Source organism: Patagioenas fasciata, chromosome 11 (genome assembly GCF_037038585.1).
Source record: "Patagioenas fasciata isolate bPatFas1 chromosome 11, bPatFas1.hap1, whole genome shotgun sequence".
NCBI lineage: Eukaryota > Metazoa > Chordata > Aves > Columbiformes > Columbidae > Patagioenas > Patagioenas fasciata.
In genome coordinates, this window is record NC_092530.1 from 4,817,022 (window position 1) to 4,837,294 (window position 20,273).

Here is a 20,273-nt window from a genome sequence, read left to right on the forward strand (position 1 = left end):
AGGTGTGGGACCATAGTCCTGCCCTTGGCCTTGCACAGCCCCACATCACACTGTCCAGGAAGGGCCCTGGGCAACGTGGGAGGCACAGGATCTGACTTCCCATGATACGAAGTCAGGGCTTGGCCCTTTGATTAATGAAACAAATCCAGGTTTACTCAGCATCAGAGCCATCTTTACTTTGCTCTTCCTGATCTGTTATCACTGCATCCAGTTTTCTTCTGTAACTGACCCTGGGGATGCTTTCTCAGTTGTGTCCCTCACTGGGATCCATGAACATTATAAGAAACTTTGAAGCTTAGATCTGAGTTTGACTTTTTGAGAGGTTTCATCATCTTCCTCCAGGGCCTGAGGTTCATGGACTCAGCACCAAACCCACTAGAGGTGTCATTAAAGCGCCTTGGGCTGCTCCTGTGCTGCTGAGCTGGGCTGGGCTCCTGGGACAGAGGGAGCTCCTGGCAAGCGGCAGCGCTGCAGAGAGACAGCTCTGCCCAGGAGCAGCTCCTCTGCACAGCGCAGCAGGGCTGAGGGCTCTGCCTGGGGATCTCAGGGAGACGAGCAAGGCAGAGAGAGATGAAAGGTGGTCAGGACTGGGAGGATGACTGAGAGCTTACTGGAGGAGAAACCTTTGCAGTCCTTGCCATGCAAAGTCTCTGGGTGCAGGGCAATGCAGCTGTAGCTCCTGGAGGCATCTCCTAAACCTGGCACAGGCACAGCTGGTGGGATCTGTGAGGAGGGGGCTCTGTCAGGCAATGTTGAACAGCTGTGAAGCCGGGTGAGCACCCAGGGGTGCCCAGGGCTGTCCTGTAGAGCAGGGTCCCTGCACCCCAGGGCTCTGCCGGGGCAGGGACTCTGCCACCTGCCACGGTCAGCGCTCAGCCTGCCTGGGAGATCCCATGGCAGCAGCTGTGGGTGGAAGGAGCAACCCCTGGCAGGGCAGGCAAGGAGCTTGTGGGGTTGAAGGGTGCTGTGTGGGTCAGGGCTGCTCAGAGCTCCAGATCAACCCCACAGATATGGCAGAGGGTCCTTCAGAACAACAACATCAAGACAGGAACAACTGCAAAGGAAGGATTCTGTGCTTTCAGATTTCCACTCTTGGTTGTCTGGGTGTGCAATGGGAGATGGGGATTTATTTCTCTCCTTGGAGAAGACACTGAGACCCCAGTTCTCATTAGGACTTGTCTGAGCTGCTCCTGAGCCCCTGCACACACAGAGCTGCCCCTGGGCAGTGCCAGGAGGTGTGAGCAGGACAGAGCTGAGCACACAGTGGGTGGGACGGAGTCTGTGACACTGACAGGGAGCAGACCCAGGGACAGAGACACAGCTGCAGGAGCACAGACATGGACAGGGAGAGGGAGATGGACCAGAAATGCTGGGAAGGGGATTAAAGACCCCCCTGCATCCCCTGCAGTGCAGACACATTTCCCAGTTCAACCCCTGATCTCCTCTCCGCCCCAGCAAAGCCTCTGCCCCAAAGCCATGGGGTCCAGGTCACCAGTCTCCACCTCAGCAGCTGGACCTCCAGGGGAAGGGTTCCTGGAACGTGGTACACAAAAAAGGTGCTAAAGGTACTTGCTCTACAGTGTCGTTCTGTGAGTGGCAGCAGCACAGCCAGGTAAGGAGGAGGTTCCACAGCATGCCCGCCTGCCTCTTTGTCCTCGCTTTATTTTCTGGTAGCACTGCAGTGTCCTTCCCTGTTTCTCCACCTGTTCCTGGAGCTCTTGCTCTCTGGGGTTGGGGTGGGAGTGTGGGTCAGTTTTTGTTCTGCCACCAATTCAGTGAATTTTGCCTTACAGCTGTGTCCATGGAAACTGCATGCCCAACTGCATTTTAAACTTGGATGAACTGTTTTTCTCAGCTGGTAGAAAGAGAGAATGAGTTGAAACATCCCTCCATCAGGGAGGGGGTTTACTGTGAGAAATAACATGTTGATTTTCCACAGAGAAGTCTCCTCTAACTCGTCACTGTCTTTTCCTCCTTGCACAGGTCCTCATGCCCACAGGCAGCAAATGTCCAACAGCAGCTCCATCACCCAGTTCCTCCTCCTGCCATTCGCAGACACACGGGAGCTGCAGCTCTTGCACTTCTGGCTCTTCCTGGGCATCTACCTGGCTGCCCTCCTGGGCAACGGCCTCATCATCACCACCATAGCCTGGGACCAGCACCTCCGCACCCCCATGTACTTCTTCCTGCTCAACCTTGCCCTTCTTGACCTGGGCTGCATCTCCACCACTCTCCCCAAGTCCATGTCCAATTCCCCCTGGGACACCAGGGCAATTTCTTATATGGGATGTGCTTCCCAAGTCTTTCTGTTTTCCTTTTTCATTTCAGCAGAGTTGTATCTTCTCACTGTCGTGTCCTATGACCGCTACATTGCCATCTGCAAACCCCTGCACTATGGGACCCTCCTGGGCAGCAGAGCTTGTGTCCACATGGCAGCAGCTGCCTGGGCCACTGGGTTTCTCAATGCTCTGCTGCACACGGCCAATACATTTTCACTACCACTGTGCAAGGGCAATGCCCTGGACCAGTTCTTCTGTGAAATACCCCCTATCCTCAAGCTCTCCTGCTCACACTCCTACCTCAGAGAAGTTTGGCTTCTTGTGTTTAGTCTGTTAATCGGTTTTGGATGTTTTGTGTTCATTGTGGTGTCCTATGTGCAGATCTTCAGGGCCGTGCTGAGGATCCCTTCTGAGCAGGGATCACACAAAGCCTTTTCCACCTGCCTCCCTCACCTGGCCGTAGTCTCCCTGTACGTCAACACTGTCATGTTTGCCTACCTGAAGCCCCCCTCCTTCTCCTCCCCATCCCTGGACCTGATGATGGCTGTTCTGTACTCGGTGGTGCCTCCAGCAGTGAACCCCCTCATTTACAGCATGAGGAACCAGGAGCTCAAGGATGCACTGTGGAAACTGATGACTGGATTATTTTGTGAAACAACAAATTTCCCATCTCCTTCTGCATAGCAGTTTTAATGTAACTAATTTTAGGCCTGGCCTGTCATCTCTATTTTTTGTTGTTGGTGGTGTTTCTATTGTGATAATGTTGTCATCCCCTTTCAAATTCACTGTCTGCTGTTCTTTTATAACCACTGACTGTGCCCTTTGTGTATTTAAAGATAATAAAGAACCCTGTAGTGACTTTTTTTCATGAGATCCTTTCACCAAGGCCTGTTTGGAGCTGCAGGGACAGTTCCTGTGCATGGGAGGAGGACAAATGTGTCCAGCCTGGCAGCCCTGCCAGGGAGCACCAGCGCTTGGTCTTCCAGAGCTGTTCAGGTTCCACTCCCACAGTCTCCTTCTCATTCTTTGTCTTGGTGCAAGGCCTGAGTGCTCTGGCAGCTTGGTCCCCGTCCTGCTGTGTGTCAGTGCTGTGAGCGCAGGCAGGGACAGGCAATGGGCACTGCTGTGACAGAGCTGGCCTCACAACGGCCTTTCCAGAGAGTAAGATGATCTCCTCATGGCACTGCATGATGGTTTATATCTTCAAGTATATGTCTACGAAAATGTCCCACAGATTCAAACACCATTGTACAGCTGATCAGTGTGTGTGCAGGACTGGTAGAGCAGTGTCCTCTCACAGCCAGGCCTCCTGTCAGAGACCTGCAGGACCAGCAGAGCAGGGGCTGGGCTGTGCCCCTGTGCACTGGACACCCCACGGAAGGAGCCTCAGGGCAATCACCATGGACTGGCCCCTCACAACCACCATTTCAAAAATGGGTCTCTCACCCACAGAGGCTGTTCTTCCCTCCACGGATGGACAATGAATGAGTAGGTCAGCAGTCCAGTGTTTCCGTTGTAGAGATGAGATGTGAGTATGTACATTATGTATGTGAGGTGAGATGAACACGAGTGAGCACAAACACCATCAGCTATTCCTGGGGGTTCCATGAAGGCCTGTGGCACAGACATGGACTTGAGGTCACTTAACGTTGGGAGCAACAGCCCATGGGAAATCACCCACTGGGATCTTCTTTGAAATGAGGTCCCCATGTCCATTCCTCATGACGTAGGACATCCCAGATGAGTCCAGAGGAGGTTACACACCAAAGGGATGAGGTGTCTCCCATCCTTTGGAAGTGGCAACAGGAGGCCAGAGGGACACTGTGACTCCTGCCTCTGTGTGTAAAAGGGACAGACTCTGTCTCTTAGCATCCCTGGGTGCATAAGGAGTCCATGAGGCCAGCTCGGATGTGGACACCTGACAGAACCCTGACATTTCTGTGTGTGACTCCAAGAACAAACCTCACTGCCCCAGTGAGATACATCTCAGCTGCCTTGGTCAGGCTCATTGCAAGTGCTCCAATCTGCTGTTACCCTTGCCCGTGATTACGGACTGTGCTCTCAAAAGTGCCATAGAAACCAGAATGGTTCTGGGTTCCTTAGAAAACACAGATCTCAAACTCATCTTCAAGAAGAGCACAAACAAGAACTGGGATAACTACAGGCTGGCCACCCTACCTCCCTCCCTGGGAAGGGGTTGGAACGCATCCTCTTGCAGCCACTGCCAGGAATGTGAAGGACAAGGAAGGGACTGCTGAGCCCAAATGGACAGGGGAAAGAAAGGCATGTTGTGTACAGGGTGTTTGCAAGGCTCAGACATGGTCTCCTTCTGGCCAGAGTGGTGCTGATGGGGCTCAGGAAGTGGATGCTGGGTGGGAAGTTGGCTGAACCGTCAAGCCCAAATATCATCAGTAGTACAAAGTCCTCCGTGCAGCCAGTTACTGGTGTCATCTCTCAGTGACCAGCACTTGAACAAAACTGTTGAACATCTTTATTCTCCCCTCCTATGATGTAACGGAGTGAACTTTCAGTGCCTTTGAGGATGATGGAGTCCTTGAGCAACCTCACCTGGTTCACCCTGCCCTGAGCAGGAGAGTGAGATAAGATGAGTGAGACAAGATGAGTGAGACAAGGGCTCTCTGTAAACCTGAGTTATTCTGTGATTTGACAGAATTTTTGCCTTGGAGAGGTTTCTGGAGAGGGAATAGGTAGAATAATAATAATAAAAATAAATAAATAAATGAAAAATCAGGCTGTAGAGGAGATCTAGAAGGTGTTAACATAAAAACAGCAGTTCCAGTGAGGAGTGCTTTTCACTCACAGTGTTAGTGGGAAATATATTTGACAAATTTGAACAAGGCGAGGAAGCGAGATGGGTGTCTGCAGCCTGTGGGAAAGCGGGGCAGGTATAGGACTGAGTAGAACACGCTTCAGTCTTGGGAGGTCCTGGGTGCTAAGGAGGAGGATGGGTGAGTGTGGTATTATGAGTTCAGTTGTGTTTCAGACACTCTTAATCCAATCAGAATCCTGTGGCTGTGAAGGGGACAGTGAGGTCAGTTCTGTCTCTGGAGGTTACAGCCCAGCAGCAGGGACATGGCTGGAAAAGAACCTCTGCTTAGGTGCCCACAGGCCCTACCCAGGAGATGGGTAGGAGATGCCTTAGAGATGTGTTATCATGTCCATCCCATCTGAGAACATGACGGGACAGCAGCAGGAACATGGTCGTGTCTGTCAGAGAAGCTGAGCGGCCCGTAGCAGTCATGGGATTTAGAAAATCATGGTGAGGTCAGGTAAAAGACCACAAGAAGCCTAATGGGTTGGGTTCCCTGCATGAAGGGCAGTTTCTGAAGCGGCTGAGCTTTCCATGGTAGTTGGAAAAAGCAGAAGAGAGAAAAAAAAATGCAAAGTGCAATTTGGAAGGTGAGGATTGGATATGAGGAGGAAGAAATGTCAGTGGAAGGGCAGTGCTGTGGTGCAAGAGGTCACCCAGAGGGAGCTGGATCAGCCCATGGTTTGAGTTCCAAAGAGCAGCCAGTGAGGGTGCAGACACAGCAGTGAAGGTGCAGAAATGCTGGGGTGAGAGCAGGTGGGGAAGCGAGATGGGTGTCTGCAGCCTGCAGGGAAAGAGGGGCAGGGGTAGGACCGTGTAGAACAGCCTGTGGTGGAGATGGAAAAGGGCGCTGGCAAGGCTGGAAGGGATCCACAGAACCCAGGTGTCTGTCCCCTTGGCCATGGCAGTTGTCTCTGCCACTGAGGCCCAGGAGAAGCCATGTTGTCCTCATGGCACTGGGGCCTCTCTGCCTCCTTGGAGCCCCTTGGGGAAGCTGGAAGTTGTTGTACCAGTGTTGGCCTTCCCTGGGCCTCGCACACCCACATCCCATGGTCCCAGGAAGAGCTCTGAGCCGTGTGTGATGGACAGGATCCCCCTTCCCATTGCCTGCAGGTCATGGCTTCTCCTTTCTGCTTCAGAAAGCAAACCAAGGGGTTTCTGAGCATCAGAGCTGAAGAGAAGACTAAAAGGAGACCTCATGGTGGCTACAGCTTCCTCATAAGGGGAGAAGGAAGGGAAGGTACTGATCTCTTCTCTGTGGTGACCAATGACAGAACTCAAGGGAATGGCAGGAAAATGTGCCAGGGGAGGGTCAGTTGGACATGAGGAAAAGGTTCTTCACCCGGAGATGCTGGACACTGAACAGACTCCCAGGGAGGTGTCACGGCCCCAACCTGACAGTGTTCAAGAAGAGACTGGACAATGTCTTCAGACACACGGGGTGACCTGTGGGGTGTCCTGTGCAGGGACAGGAGTTGGATTCAATGATCCTTGTGGGTCCCTTCCAACTCAGGACATTCTACAATTCTATGAAATACTAGGTCAAAAGTCCATGTTTCCATTGTACAGATGAGTTGTAACCATACACATCATGTGCATGTCCACTGTGTGCATGTGGTGAGATGAACCCAAGGGAGCACTGATGCTGTCAGCTATTCCTTGGGGTGCCATAAAGGTCAGTGGGACAGAGATGGTGCTCAGGGGTCTCTTCCAACCTGCCTTATTGTAGGAGTCCATGAATCTTTTCCTTGGAGAGCTCTTTCACAAGGCAGAATAGACAGAGGAAGAAGGATACAAAGAGTCAGAAGCAGAGGTATAAAATACCCCAGTGTAAATACAGCAACTCCTCTGAGGAACGTTTCTCCACTCAAACCTTGATAGGAAAACTATTCGATAAATTTGATGAAAGCAGCTGAGTTTGATCTGCTCACACACTGGACCACAAGGAGGGTGATGGCTGGGTACGATGCCATGTGGTCACTTGTGTCTCAGGAACTCATAGTCCAGCAGGAAGCCAATGGCTGTGGAGGGCACTGTGAGGTCACTTCTGCCTCTGCAGGGGATAGGTCAACAGCAGGAACATGGCTGGGAAAGGACTGTGAGGTCACCCATACCAGACGAGCAATTGGGCCCAATCAGCATGGCTTTGTGAAAGGCAGGTCCTGCTTGACCAGCCTGATCTCCTTCTATGACAAGGTGACCGGCTGAGCAGATGAGGGAAAGTCTGTCGTGGGGAGTGAATCCGCCACACAGGCTGTGGGTGTTGTGTCCTTAGACTTCAGTAAAGCCTTTGACACCGTATCCCACAGCATCTCCGGGAGAAGCTGCAGCTCATGGCCTGGATGGTGTATCTGCGATGGGTCAAGAACTGGATGGAGGGCCGGGCCCAAAAAGTTGTGGTGAACGGAGCCAAATCCAGTTGGTGGCTGGTCATGAGTGGTGGTTTCTTGGGTTCAGTACTGGGGCCTGTTCTGTTTAATCTCTTTATCAATGATCTGGATGAAGGGATCGAGTGCACCCTCATTAAGTTTGCAGATGACACCAAATTGGGTGGGAGTGTTGATCTGCTGGAGGGTAGGAAGGCTCTACAGAGGGATCTGGAGCTGCTGGTTCATTAAGCTGAGGACAGTTGTCTGAAGTTTAACATGCCCATGTGCCAGTTCCTGTACTGGGGTCATAACAACTCCCTGCAACCCTACAGGCTTGGAGAAGCGTGGCTCGAAAGCTGCCTGGCAGAAAAAGACCTGGGTGTGTTGATCGACAATGACTGAACATGAGCCAGCATGTGCCCAGGTGGCCAAAAAGGCCAATGACCTCCTGGTGTGCATCAAGAATAGTGTAGTAAGCAGAACCAGGGCAGCGATCACCCCCTTGTACTCGACGATGGTGCAGCCACAACTCGAATACTCAGTTCAGTTTTGGACCCCTCACTATAGGAAAGATCTCGGGGTGTTGGACTGAGTGCAGAAAAGGGGAACAAGGCTGTTGAGGGTCTGGAGCACAAGTCTTCTGAGGAGCAGCTGAGGGATCTGAGGGTTTTTAGCCTGGAGAAAAGGAGACTGAGGGGAGACCTTTTCGCCCTCTACAACTATGTGAAAAGAGGTTGTAGCATGGAGGGTGTTGGTCTCTCCTGAGTAGCAAGCGACAGGATGAGAGGAAATGGCCTCAGCTTGTGCCAGAGAAGGTTCAGAATTTATATTAGGAAACATTTCTTAATGGAAAAGTTTGTGAAGCAGTGGAACAGGCTGCCCAGGGAAGTGGTTGAGTCACCATTCTTTGTTCCTTAACACAGTTTCTAGGAGGATCTGTTCCATGATCTTCCCAGGCACAGGTAAGAGGCTGACAGGTCAGTAGTTTTCAGGGTCCTCCTTTCTACAGCAGAGAAACACTGCCACACAGCACAGCTTGGAACGTGGAGAATGGACAGGAGGAAAAAGAAATGTCACCCAAAGGGCAGTGCTGTGGTACGAGAAATCATCCAGAAGGAGCATGAGATCAGTCCATGTCCTTGTGTTTCAAGGAACAGAGCATGAGAGTGGAGACACATCAGTCAACGTATGGAAATACCAGGGTGAAAGCAAGGGGAGGAAGCGAGATGGGTGTCTACAGCCTGCAGGGAAACAGAAGCAGCTGTGGGACAGTGTAGGACAACCTGTGGTGGAGATGGCAAAGGGCACTGGCAAGGCTGGATGTCACCAAGAGGACCCAAGTCTTTGTCCCCTTGGCTATGGCAATGGGCTCTGCCATCAAGGCCTGTGAGGAGACATGTTGTCCTGAGGCACTGTGGCACCTCATGGCCTCCTTGCACACCCCCAGGAAGGCTGGGAACTGTCACACCATTGTACTTCACTCAGCACCACACAGCCCACATCCCCCTGGCCCAGGAAGAGCCCTGAGCAATGTGTGAGGGACAGGATCTGCCTTCCCAGGGGCTGGGGGTCAGGCCTTGGCCTCTCTGCTTCACCCAACAAAACCAGGGTTTTCTCAGCACCTCAGCTGCCTGCACATTTCCCTTTGTTTTTCTGCCATCATGGCCTCCAATTCTCTGCTCTAACGAGTCCCTGGGGAGGCTTTGCTGGTACTTGCCCTCAGTGGAACTCATTAATACTTCAAGGTACTTAGTACTTTGTTCTTCTGGCTTTGACTTCTGGAAAGGTTTGTGCAATCTCCTCTCAGCACCTGAGTAATGTTCAAGGACTCAGCAACAAATGCACCATGGGGCTCATTACACTGAAGAAAGCTCTAACAAACCATGTCTCTCCTTGTAATTGTCTTCTACTCTTGTAGAGTGAATTAAAGAGTTCTCCTGCTGTAATTATGGAGAAAGATTTCAAAAAGATTCTGATAAAAAAGTCTTTCTATTGTAAAGGGTGTATTTTATTACTTTTCAGTGTGGAGAAGAGGTGATTGCAGCATTATCTGATGTTGCTCCAAGGTCTCTCCTAAGGACCTCTGGACTGGCTGGAGAAGCTGTCCCTTGAGCTCTCACACCGTGTGCACAACCTTGCTCCTCACCTCCCCAACCCCCTCGTTTCTCTCGTTGACCCCCTGGGCCTTGCATCCCTTTTCCTTACACCAGACTTCTCCACTGCAGTCTGCAGCTGGATGTGCCAGCTCCTTTGCACCAGCTTCCACCTGCTCTTCTTGGAGATCTGGCTCCACACAGGAAACAGGGACTTTGCTTTACCTTTGAACAAACAAAATAACACTGATGAGATTCATGATTAACAGAAAACACACTCCTCAACTGTACAACAAGGACAAACTGCCACCACTGAGGTTCACCTTCTCCAAGGCAGAACCATGCAAGAAATGTTGTAGACAGGAAGATAATTATAAAATAAGCACAATAAAAGAGTTGGCAAAAGACAGAATTAGACAGACTACTGAAACACAAGGAAGCTTTTAACTCCTTGAAGCTGAAAGCAGCAACTGGATTGTTGACAAGTGCCTGAGTGATCAAACAGTGAGAGGAAGGGAAGCCCAGAGAGCAATCGCAAGTGCTTGTGTGCAGATCAGCTGCTGGAAATGGGACTTCAGACATGGTCAGTTTAGTTAGGGCAGGAGGAAATACATGGAGGATGAGGGAGATCAGATGCACAGATAACAGAGAGAGTGCTGAGAAGGCAAATGTTGTGGAGGATCAGAAGTTCTCCTCTTGCTCTTAATGCACATCCTGAAAAGTCTCTTTCTTATCTCTTTGGAAAACACTGGTATTTAAAGTATTCAAAACAAAGAAAGGAGAATTACAACACCAACAGCGTTTGATACTTAAAGCTGCAAGAAGATATTTCCTTCACTTTACATCTTTCATTTGGTCTGTTTTTCTCTCCAGTTTTTAGAAGTGTTCTCTAGATTTCTCTCCTACCAAAGCCTCCAGCATTAAGAAAGACAATCCTTGTGTCTGGCACAGAGTCGAAGGCACCAAACAATCCACTGCCATGGACTGTCAGTGCCACTTTTTACCCCTGGCACACAGTGAGTCATGCTGGAAGCTGTTGGCCACTCTTGCCTGATGGAGGAAAGAAGGAGAAAAAGGTGAATTGAACTGTTCTCTGTTTAGATGCTCATGTTGACAGTGATCTCAACAGATCTGTGTTATCTGTCTATGTGATCATAAGGTAAAAAACATATTTATGTGTCGGCAAATGTATAGTAAAATATATATCTGTGTCCAGTTACTCAGCAAAATACATTTCCTACCAGCACTCTGAATGGAAGAATCTTTCTTCTGAGAAATTGCTCTCTCCTAAGCCTCTCTGACTCTAGGCAGGAATCTGGAGAACAACCAGCAGTGGATGAGGACCAAGTCAGGGGTCATCAAAACTAACACAACCCTTTCCAGTCTATGGGACAGCAGGGGCAGCATCCCAGGAGCTGAGACAGCAGGACGATGTCACAGGGAGGCCACTCTCCACCATCTTGGAAAGCTCATGGAGACTGGGACCACTGGCAGCTCTCACACAGTGTGTGCACTTTTCAAAGTGGCCAATGGGTGAGCAGGGGAACTAAGGGCTGTGCCCCAGAACATGTCCACTGGAACCCCATTTCTGGGTGTCTGGAAGAGAAGGTGACGGGGTTTACCCAGGGCAGGTTGTGCCTGTCCATCCTCTTTGCTTTCTGTGAGGAAAGGACAGGGTTGTGGACGTGGGGAGAACACTGATGGTCTGTTACCTGAAGGTCATCAAGACATTCAATGTCACCCTCTAATATTCTTGTATCCAAGATAGGACATTATGGTCTGTGTCAGTGTGTAAGTAGATGGGCAAAAAGCTATTTGCATGGTTGGACTTGGAAAGGTGTTGTAGAAAGGGAGAAGCTTTCCAGTCATGAGGACAGTCAAGCACTGGAAGCTGTTTCCCAGGAGTGCGCACTCAGTCTGTCCCAGAAAGTGACCAAGATGTGTTTGGATAAAGTCTGAGTGATCTGGTCTGACCCTGCTTTGAGCAGGAAGTTGGTCAAGACACCTCCTGAGGTCCCTTCCAGCCCGAATGACGCTGTCCTTTCATCCTGTTCATGTTTTCAACTCAGAGAAAATTCTCAGGTTCTCTCTGACTCCAAGAATAATTCACATGAGCTGCAGGGCGGCTTTACAAGTACCCTAAACATCCCTGACCACATCTTGTGCATCCCTTTTCATTTGCCTCAACCCAGGGTCTTCTTGTTTGCTGTCCTAATACCCTTCCAGAAAGAACAGCCCCCCTTGTTGATCCTTTCAGAACAGGTTTTTCAAGAGCTGTCAGCATCCATGTACAGAGTCTGCACATCTGCCAGGCAGCAAAGTCATCGTTACAGAAATGGAGACGAGACACTTGACCAGCTCCTTGAACCCAGATATCAGCGTGACGTGTCTGCTGAGATTCCAGGGAACACCTGAACTGTAAGAGCAGAGCATGTGAGTCCTCTTTGGGTATTCTGGCTCAAATCCTGACCCATGTGGTGCTTCAGGCTGTGAAGAGAATCAAAACCAACTTTTTGAGGGGATTGGTTTATTTTACATGTGTCACACAGGGCAGGTGAAGGGAGCTCAGAACTTTAATCTCTGCTGTACTATAATGCTTGATACCCCATCCACAGTGGTTCTGATATTTTAATGGTTCTGATAAAGGGTGGTCTGGCAAACGTCGCCCTTTGTGTCCCGAGGTGCATGGACACTGCTCATGCGCCTCTGCAGAGAACGACAGAAGCTGAATCCCTTTCTCAGGAGAAACTCCTTGTTGGAAAGACACGGCTATGGAGCTGGCTCAACAAGGTTTTAATGCATTTCAGTCGGTATCAGATTTGATATATTGGATGCTTTTCTGTGATAACACCAGTACAGATGATCACAGAAAGACAACCATTTCATAAGAGAAGGTTACAAAGGCCTGTCATGAACAAGAAATGTCACCATGAGCTCTGGAGTCAGTGAGGAAGATTATAACAAGCACCAGGAAAAAACAAGGAGTTCCAGGTCTCTTCTGAAGAGCTGGAGGCCCTGAGCAGCAGTGACCGGACATGTGTGGTGTGGAAGAGGGTCAGGGGATGTGGGGTAGAAAAGGGTGATGTCTGAACACCTTAGGAAAATCCTTATAACCATGTCTGAGCCTGCAAGTGGAATGTGGTTGGTGTTTGAGGGTGGAGGGGGAATAGGAGGAAGATTTTTGAGGGGTTATGAAAAGAAGGCATGCTTCTCTTGGTCTGGTCATATATGGCAGTGCCCTTTGCATGCTGTGGGCATGGCTGTGCCTGGGAGATGGGGAATGGCTGCTGCTGGGGTGGCTGTGCTCAGTCATGGCCCGTGAGCTGACCCTGCTCTGCTCCTCTCTTACACTGCCCACACTTGGATGGTCCTCAGGAAACATCCATGAACCCGGAGGAAGCACCAGCATCCTGGAGTGTTGGCCCATTACTGGAGGACAAGAGTGCAAGGTTTGTGAGACACATGGCAGTGCAGGAAGAGAGTGGTCTATGTGTAGCAGTAAATGTGTTAAAGAAGAAGACCTAAAGACCATGGTCCGATCATGCTAATGTGGAATAGATTGATTTTCTTTTTTATTTTAGGGCAGCAGCAGGAGGAACGTGTGCATTTCAGTGCTGGGGCATGGATCCAAATTGAGGATTCAAGAGAGTTTGGGACTGGGACAGCTCAGGTGATTGGTGGCCATTGCCAGGTCTATGAAAGAAGATCGGTGGGTTTTAAGGACCTGACAGGCATTGCCAAATCCTCAGAAAACCATAACCTTGTGGTTAAAGCAACAGCACTTGGCACCAAACCGATCCCCAAAACACAAATACCCTCCCAGTGACCCAAGGCAGAGCCTGAGAAACATTTGACTGAAAGGGTCTCCTTTGTCAGGCCCTGGGGGTCAGGACTTGGCCATTCTGATGAAGAACAAACATCAAGGGCTGACGTGGCACCAGAGCCACCTCCACATCGCCTTTACCACCTCTGACCATTGTCTCCAGGCTCTTCCTTCACCAGCCTCCAGGGACAGGGACTGCTTGTGTCAGTGATGGCCCTTCATGGGGTCCCAACACCCTCAGAAACTTGTGCTTTCCTTCTGCCTTTCACTTCGTCAGAGGTTTGTTCATTGTTTCAGTAGCTGCAGTTCAGGATCATGGCAGCAGAGGGCTCATTAACATCCAAAATGCGCTTACAAGCCAAGGCTCTGTGCATCATTTTCCCAAAGGTTTCAAGTCTGGTGCGAATGATTAGGGACATTTCAGGAATAGCCAAGCAGAGAGCATTTCCATAATAAATAGTAATAAAGCCATATTTCTTATATTTCCATCCACCTCCAAGTGCCCTCATTTCCAGAACATCTGGCATCAACAATCTATTCTTTTACTGTAAGGAAGCTGTGTCATCTTGCCCTCAGGCTCCCCTGCAGGTATCAAGTCCAGGGCAGCTTTGGCATCATCCCCGCATCCATGGACAAGGTTTCTAAATTCCTCCTTTGCAGCTTCCCCTGCTTCCACCTCCTGTGTGCTGCCTTTTTGCCCTGGAGCTCCATCAGTTCAGACAAGGAGCCTCACGAGATAAATGCTTCCTTTCATGGGTACTTGGAGAGATCATTCTTGTGCTTGGAGCAGGCTGTCCTGTAAGGCCTGCCATATTTCCTGAACTCCTTCACCCTTCAGATTTACTTCCATGTCACCACCTCACCCGCTGTACCCCAGTATGTCAAAGTCTTCTCCTCTGGAGCCCACCAGCCTGTGCTCTGCTGCTGGCCTTCCTCCCTCCCCTCTGGTGCCTGGGCCCCCACTGTATCCTGATCACAACAGCCAAGGTGGACACTGATGTTCACATCTCTCACCAGCTCTTCCTTCTTTCCCAGTTCGAGATCTGATGAACATCAATCTTGTTGCCCACCAGTCAGCTCTGTTAAGCATTTGGCCCAAGATCCTCTGGACTGTTGGCATTTGCACCTTTGCCTGGCCAGTGACTGTCAGGGTAATTACAGTTCCCCATAGGAAGCTGCTCATTGACTGGTGACTTCCTTGAGTTGCCAACAAAAGATCTTTTCCATTTCTTCTCCATGATCAAGTAGATTATAACACCCAAAACATAGTCACCCTATATTGGGTTTACATGGCAAAGTCTTGGAACTGGGGTGAGTGTGGGTGTGCTACAGTTGTCGCCTCTCTAAGAAGACAACAGGAGTTTGACCGACGTCAAACAGAGCCGATTTCAGCTGCTCCAAGATGGACCCACTCCTTGCCAAATCTGAGCCACTCAGTGATGCTGGCAGCACCTCTGGGATATTGTATTTCAGAAAGGGTAAAAAACGCTGCACAACAGCAGGTGGGAGAGAGGAGGGAGGAGATGTGAGAGAAAAGCACTACAGACACCAGGGTCATATCCCATAGGACCCAAGCAGGTCCCTCAGCAGGCCAAAGCTTGCTCTCCTGAAATCCTGCTCTTGGCCTTGTGATCACCTCCCAGGAGCCTCAGCTCCACTGTCCCATCCTTGGCTGTTCCATCCTGACCAACTCTTTGTGGTTTGTAAGTGTGAAGTCCCACAGGGCACCTCACCCCACTGACCCCTCAGTCACCCGTGTCAGGAAGATGTTGTCAATGAGCTCCAGCCCCTCCTGGATGGCTGGTTCCTTGCAGATATTGGGATATCTCAGGTCTGCCACGAGGACACCGCCCTGGAAACATGAGGTTTCTTTCATTTGTCTGAAGGAGGCCTCATCTAATTCCTCTGCCTGATCAGTGAGTATGTAGCTGATGTCCAGTGACCACTACATTGCCCATGTTGTTCTGCCCTCTCTTGCTGACTCCTCAACCTTCAGCTGACATTGTCTGTCCCCAGGCAGAGCTCCACACATTCCTGCTGCTTTTCCACATGAAGAAAAACTACCCCTTTGAATCCAGACCTCTGGTATTATAAGTACCAGACCCCCAATAGCCCACACTTTCTCCAGGAGATGGTGTTTGTAGTGCCCTGCAGCTCCTTATCCTGTTGTCTTGGGAGAGACACCCTAATCAGGTTAAACCATCTGCATGAAAACATCAATAGCTGAGTAAATGGAGCTTCAGTCCAGGGAGAGCAGCAACTTTGAGAAAATCTGGTGTTCACTCAGGTTCGGGTTTCATAAGAGGAAGTGACCAGTTCTATCCAGGGGCAGGAGAACAAACCCATCCATAAGGACAGAGCAGGACCTGACACGCTGAGCAGTGACCCTGAGGAGAAGGGCCTGGGCACTCCAAGGTCCCCACACCAGCCCGTGGTGCACGCTCACCATGAACAAGGCAGCTGCACACGGGGCTGCATGAGGAGGAGCGTGGGCACACAGACACCTGGAGTTCTCATCCCATTCGGTTCAGCACTGGTGTGACCCCACACACACGGGGCTGTGCCAGTGTGCGGCTTCCCAGTTTGGAGAAGCAGGGAGGAACTGGAGAGTGCAGGGCTCTGCCAAGGCAGGTTCAGCACCTTGTGCACATGGTGTGGGATGCTGAGGGACCTCGGCTGCTTTGGCCCATCAGCGCTGAGGAGGATGCAGCAGTGCAGGAGTAGCCTGAGAGTGCTTGAAGGGTGGTTTCAGAGGTGGTGGAGGTTTTCTGCATAGTGGGAAAGAGCATGAGAAAGAAATAATGGCCCAAAGTGCAGCTGGGGAGGTCCAGGCTGGATATGAGCAGGAAGGAATGTGACTGGAAGGGCAGTGCTGTGGTGGAGCAGGTCAGCAGAGGGAGTCTGCATCAGCCCAAGGCTTTGTGCTTCAAGGAACAGCTGGGGAGGATGCAGAGATCTCAGCAAAGGAAGGAAGATGCTCAGACAAGAGCAAGGTGGGGCAGCAGGGGGGATGTCTGCAGCCTGCAGGGAAAGAGGTGCAGGGGATGCCCCAGCACAGGACAGGCTGTGGTGGAGATGGTCACGGGACGTAAAGAGGCTGGACGCCCCAGCAGACATGAGCTCCTTCTCCCCTTGGCTATGGTTGTTGTCTGCACCTCTGATGCCTGTGAGGAGACACCTTGTCCTTCCAGCACAGGGGCCTCATGGCCTCCTTGTCCCCAGCCAGGAACCTGGGAGCTGTGGGACCATAGTCCTGCCCTTGGCCTTGCACAGCCCCACATCACACTGTCCAGGAAGGGCCATGGGCAACGTTGGAGGCACAGGATCTGCCTTCCCAGGGCTGGGTGTCAGGGCTTGGCCCTTTGGTTAATGAAGCAAATTCAGGTTTACTCAGCATCAGAGCCACCTTTCACTTGCTTACCCTTTGTTCTGCTTCAAGTTTTCTGTCCCAGCTGCCCTGGGGATGGTTTCTCAGTTGTGTCCCTCAGTGGGATTCATTAATATTACAAGAAACTTTGAAATTTAGATCTGAGTTTGAATTCTTCAACTTGTCCTCAGGGTCGGAGGTTCATGGACTCTGCACCAAAGCCACCAGAGGGGTCATTAAAGCACCTTGGGCTGCTCCTGTGCTGCTGAGCTGGGCTGGGCTCCTGGGACAGAGGGAGCTCCTGGCAAGCGGCAGCGCTGCAGAGAGACAGCTCTGCCCAGGAGCAGCTCCTCTGCACAGCGCAGCAGGGCTGAGGGCTCTGTCTGCAACGGGAGACAAGCCAGAAAGAGAGGGGAAATGCAGTGTGGGCTGGGAGGTTTTCTGTGAGTTCACAAGGAGAAAAATCTTCACACAGAGTAGGTGGTGGGATTTGCTGACGCTGGTACAACAAACTAGACAGGTAAGGAAAACTATCAGAAACTTTCTTGTACAGCTAAGGAGGACATGCAGCAGAGCAGGGAATTCCTTCATGAACCATCAGAGGCAGCTGCCTCCTGCTGAGGATGACTCCAGGTGTCTGAAGCTGTTTCTGCACCCAGGGTTGCCCTGCAGAGCAGGGTCCCTGCCAAGGAGATCCCCACAGGTCTGTGTAGAGAAGCTGTGGGTGGAAGGAGTGACCCCTATCAGGGCAGGAAAGGTGCTTCTGCTGTGGAGAGGGTGCTGTGTGGGTCAGCACTGCTCACAGCTCCAGATCACCCCCAGCATTTTTCCAAGGGGATGCCTCAAGAAGATCAATGCAAGGATTACCAGACAGATAAGGAGCTTTCCTGAGCCTGCCTTTTCAGTTTCCTCTCCCAAGGGGTGGGGGGTGCAGGAAAGGATAAAATGAAAATGAGCTCTCCTGCTTAAACAAGTCACTGAGACTCCTGAACTGCAACTCTGAGTGATCAGCACATCTGCCAGAAGGCTCATAACATCCCTTCACCACCCCTCTGCCTGTGCACAGCACCTGCATCACCTTGGCTGGACCTGTCAGCCTAGTCTGACCTGTCCTGTTTTCCAACCTGCAAACAGGAAGATGACCCCAGGCAGTGCCCTGTGAACAGGCAGGATCTGTAGGGCCAGGGGGAGGGCACAGAGGGTGGGATGGGGTCTGTGAGCACTGACAGGGAAGAGACATGGACAGGGAAACACCTCCCAGGGGGAGAATCTCCAGGCAGCAGGGAAATGATCAGAAATGGGAGGAAACTAAACCCGGAATTGTTATGGGAGGGAGAACAGAGAAAAGTCCCTGCGATCCCCTGCAGTGCAGATCCCTCCTGTGAGCAGCCCCCTGGCCTCCTGTCCCACCCAGCAAAGCCTCTGCCCTCAGGGCCGGGGGCTCCAAGGCATGAAGCAGCTCCTGTGCAGCCAGAGCTCCAGTTCCTCTGCAGAGCACAGGGGCTGAGAGCAGCTGCCCGGCAATGTTGGTGTCTGGGAGGTGGCTGCACAGCTGGGGAAGGGTGACGCTGTCTGAGTGCCCGGCTGCCTCTGCCCTGGCCTCTCTCACACCCACCCTCATGGGATGTTTCCTTCTTGCTCCCCTGCTCTGGGTCACTGCTGTTGGGATCTTGTTCTTGCTCTCAGGCTCTCTGGGGATGGCAGTTTCAGCTGCAGAGTCACAGCCTGATCTTGTGGGTCCTTTCCTGCAGGTGTGTCCATGGGAACACGTGTCCAGCTTTGTTCTGACCTGTGGGGCTGTGGGCAATGCAGTCTGGGTGGCTGGGGAATGAGCTGAGTCTCCCCCAGTCAAATGTCGTTATTAGGACCCTTGTCTGTCTCGTTGAGGTTTTCTTCCAAACAGTGAGGTTACCTGCAGGATGCAAACCTGTCCTACAGCATCTGTGTGTTATCTGAAAGTCCCTAGAGAAGTGCAGAGATGCTGCAAGTGAGAAAATGCTTTTTAGGAAAGGATGAGACATGCTTTGGTTCCATCCAACAAAGCTGAACCCCAGGTCAGTCTTCTGCCCCCTGTACCCATGCCCCCTGCTGCAGAGCAGGGCTGACTCCCCAGCAGCCAGCGGGCACAGGCCCTGCTCCTCACGGCACCCCCAGCCAGCTCAGACATGGAGCTGGAGGAAGGTCTGCAAAAGGACAAGCGGGTGTGGAACAATGGGAGGGTGTCTGAGAAATGGCTTTGCTTTGTTCAGAGAAGTCTCTCCTAACTTTTCACTGTCTTTTGCTTCTATGACAGTGCCCCATGCCTACAGGCAGCAAATGTCCAACAGCAGCTCCATCACCCAGTTCCTCCTCCTGCCGTTCACAGACACACTGGAGCTGCAGCTCTTGCACTTCTGGCTCTTCCTGGGCATCTACCTGGCTGCCCTCCTGGACAATGGCCTCATCATCACCACCATAGCCTGGGACCAGCACCTCCACACCCCCATGTACTTCTTCCTGCTCAACCTCGCCCTCCTTGACCTGGGCACCATATCTGCCACTCTTCCGAAGTCCATGGCCAACTCCCTCTGGGACACCAGGGCCATCTCCTATGCAGGATGTGCTGCCCAGCTCTTTTTTTTCTTTTTCTGTGGTACAGCAGAATATTCTCTCCTCACCATCATGTCCTACGACTGCTACGTTGCCATCTGCAAACCCCTGCACTACGGGACCCTCCTAGGCAGCAGAGCTTGTGTCCACATGGCAGCAGCTGCCTGGGCCACTGGGTTTCTCAATGCTCTGCTGCACACGGCCAATACGTTTTCACTGCCACTGTGCAAGGGCAATGCCCTGGACCAGTTCTTCTGTGAAATCCCCCAGATCCTCAAGCTCTCATGCTCCAACACCTACATCAAGGAAGTCGGGTTTATTGTGGTTAGTGTCTTAATAGGATTTGGGTGTTTTGTGTTCATTGTGGTGTCCTATGTGCAGATCTTCAGGGCTGTGCTGAGGATCCCCTCTGAGCAGGGACGGCACAAAGCCTTTTCCACCTGTCTCCCTCACCTGGCCGTGGTCTCCCTGTTTGTCAGCACTGCCATGTTTGCCTACCTGAATTTCAACTCCATCTCATCCCCATCCTTGTATCTGGTGCTGTCTGTTCTGTACTCGGTGGTGCCTCCAGCAGTGAACCCCCTCATCTACAGCATGAGGAACCAGGAGCTCAAAGCTGCTGTCTGGAAGCTGATGACTCAATGTTCTCCTCAAGTTATAAACTGCCCATGACTTTCTGGACAGCAGTTATAGTGTAACTCATTAGAGGCCTTGTCTGTCTTCTGTATTTGTTTTTGTTGTTATTGGTTTTGAATTGTGATAAATGTGGTCGTTCCGTTTCTAATTAAATCTTTTTTTTGTTTGTTTGTTTTTCCTGTGTAAATAAGGAGCTCTGCTTACTCTGTGTGAGTGGCCTTGCATTGACATTTTTGTTCTGAGATTCTTCTTCTAGGACTTTTTTGGGGCTGCAGAGACAATTCCTG

General features: G+C 51.3%; 1 protein-coding gene across 1 annotated transcript; it reads left to right on the forward strand.

Annotated features, from left to right (window-relative positions):
* The first annotated feature begins 19,077 nt into the window (after window positions 1–19,077).
* On the forward strand, window positions 19,078–20,022 carry LOC136106055 (olfactory receptor 14J1-like). Its single transcript, XM_065846078.1, has one exon. It carries the CDS (start codon window positions 19,078–19,080, stop codon window positions 20,020–20,022), a length of 945 nt encoding a protein of 314 aa, XP_065702150.1.
* The last annotated feature ends 251 nt before the right edge of the window (window positions 20,023–20,273 follow it).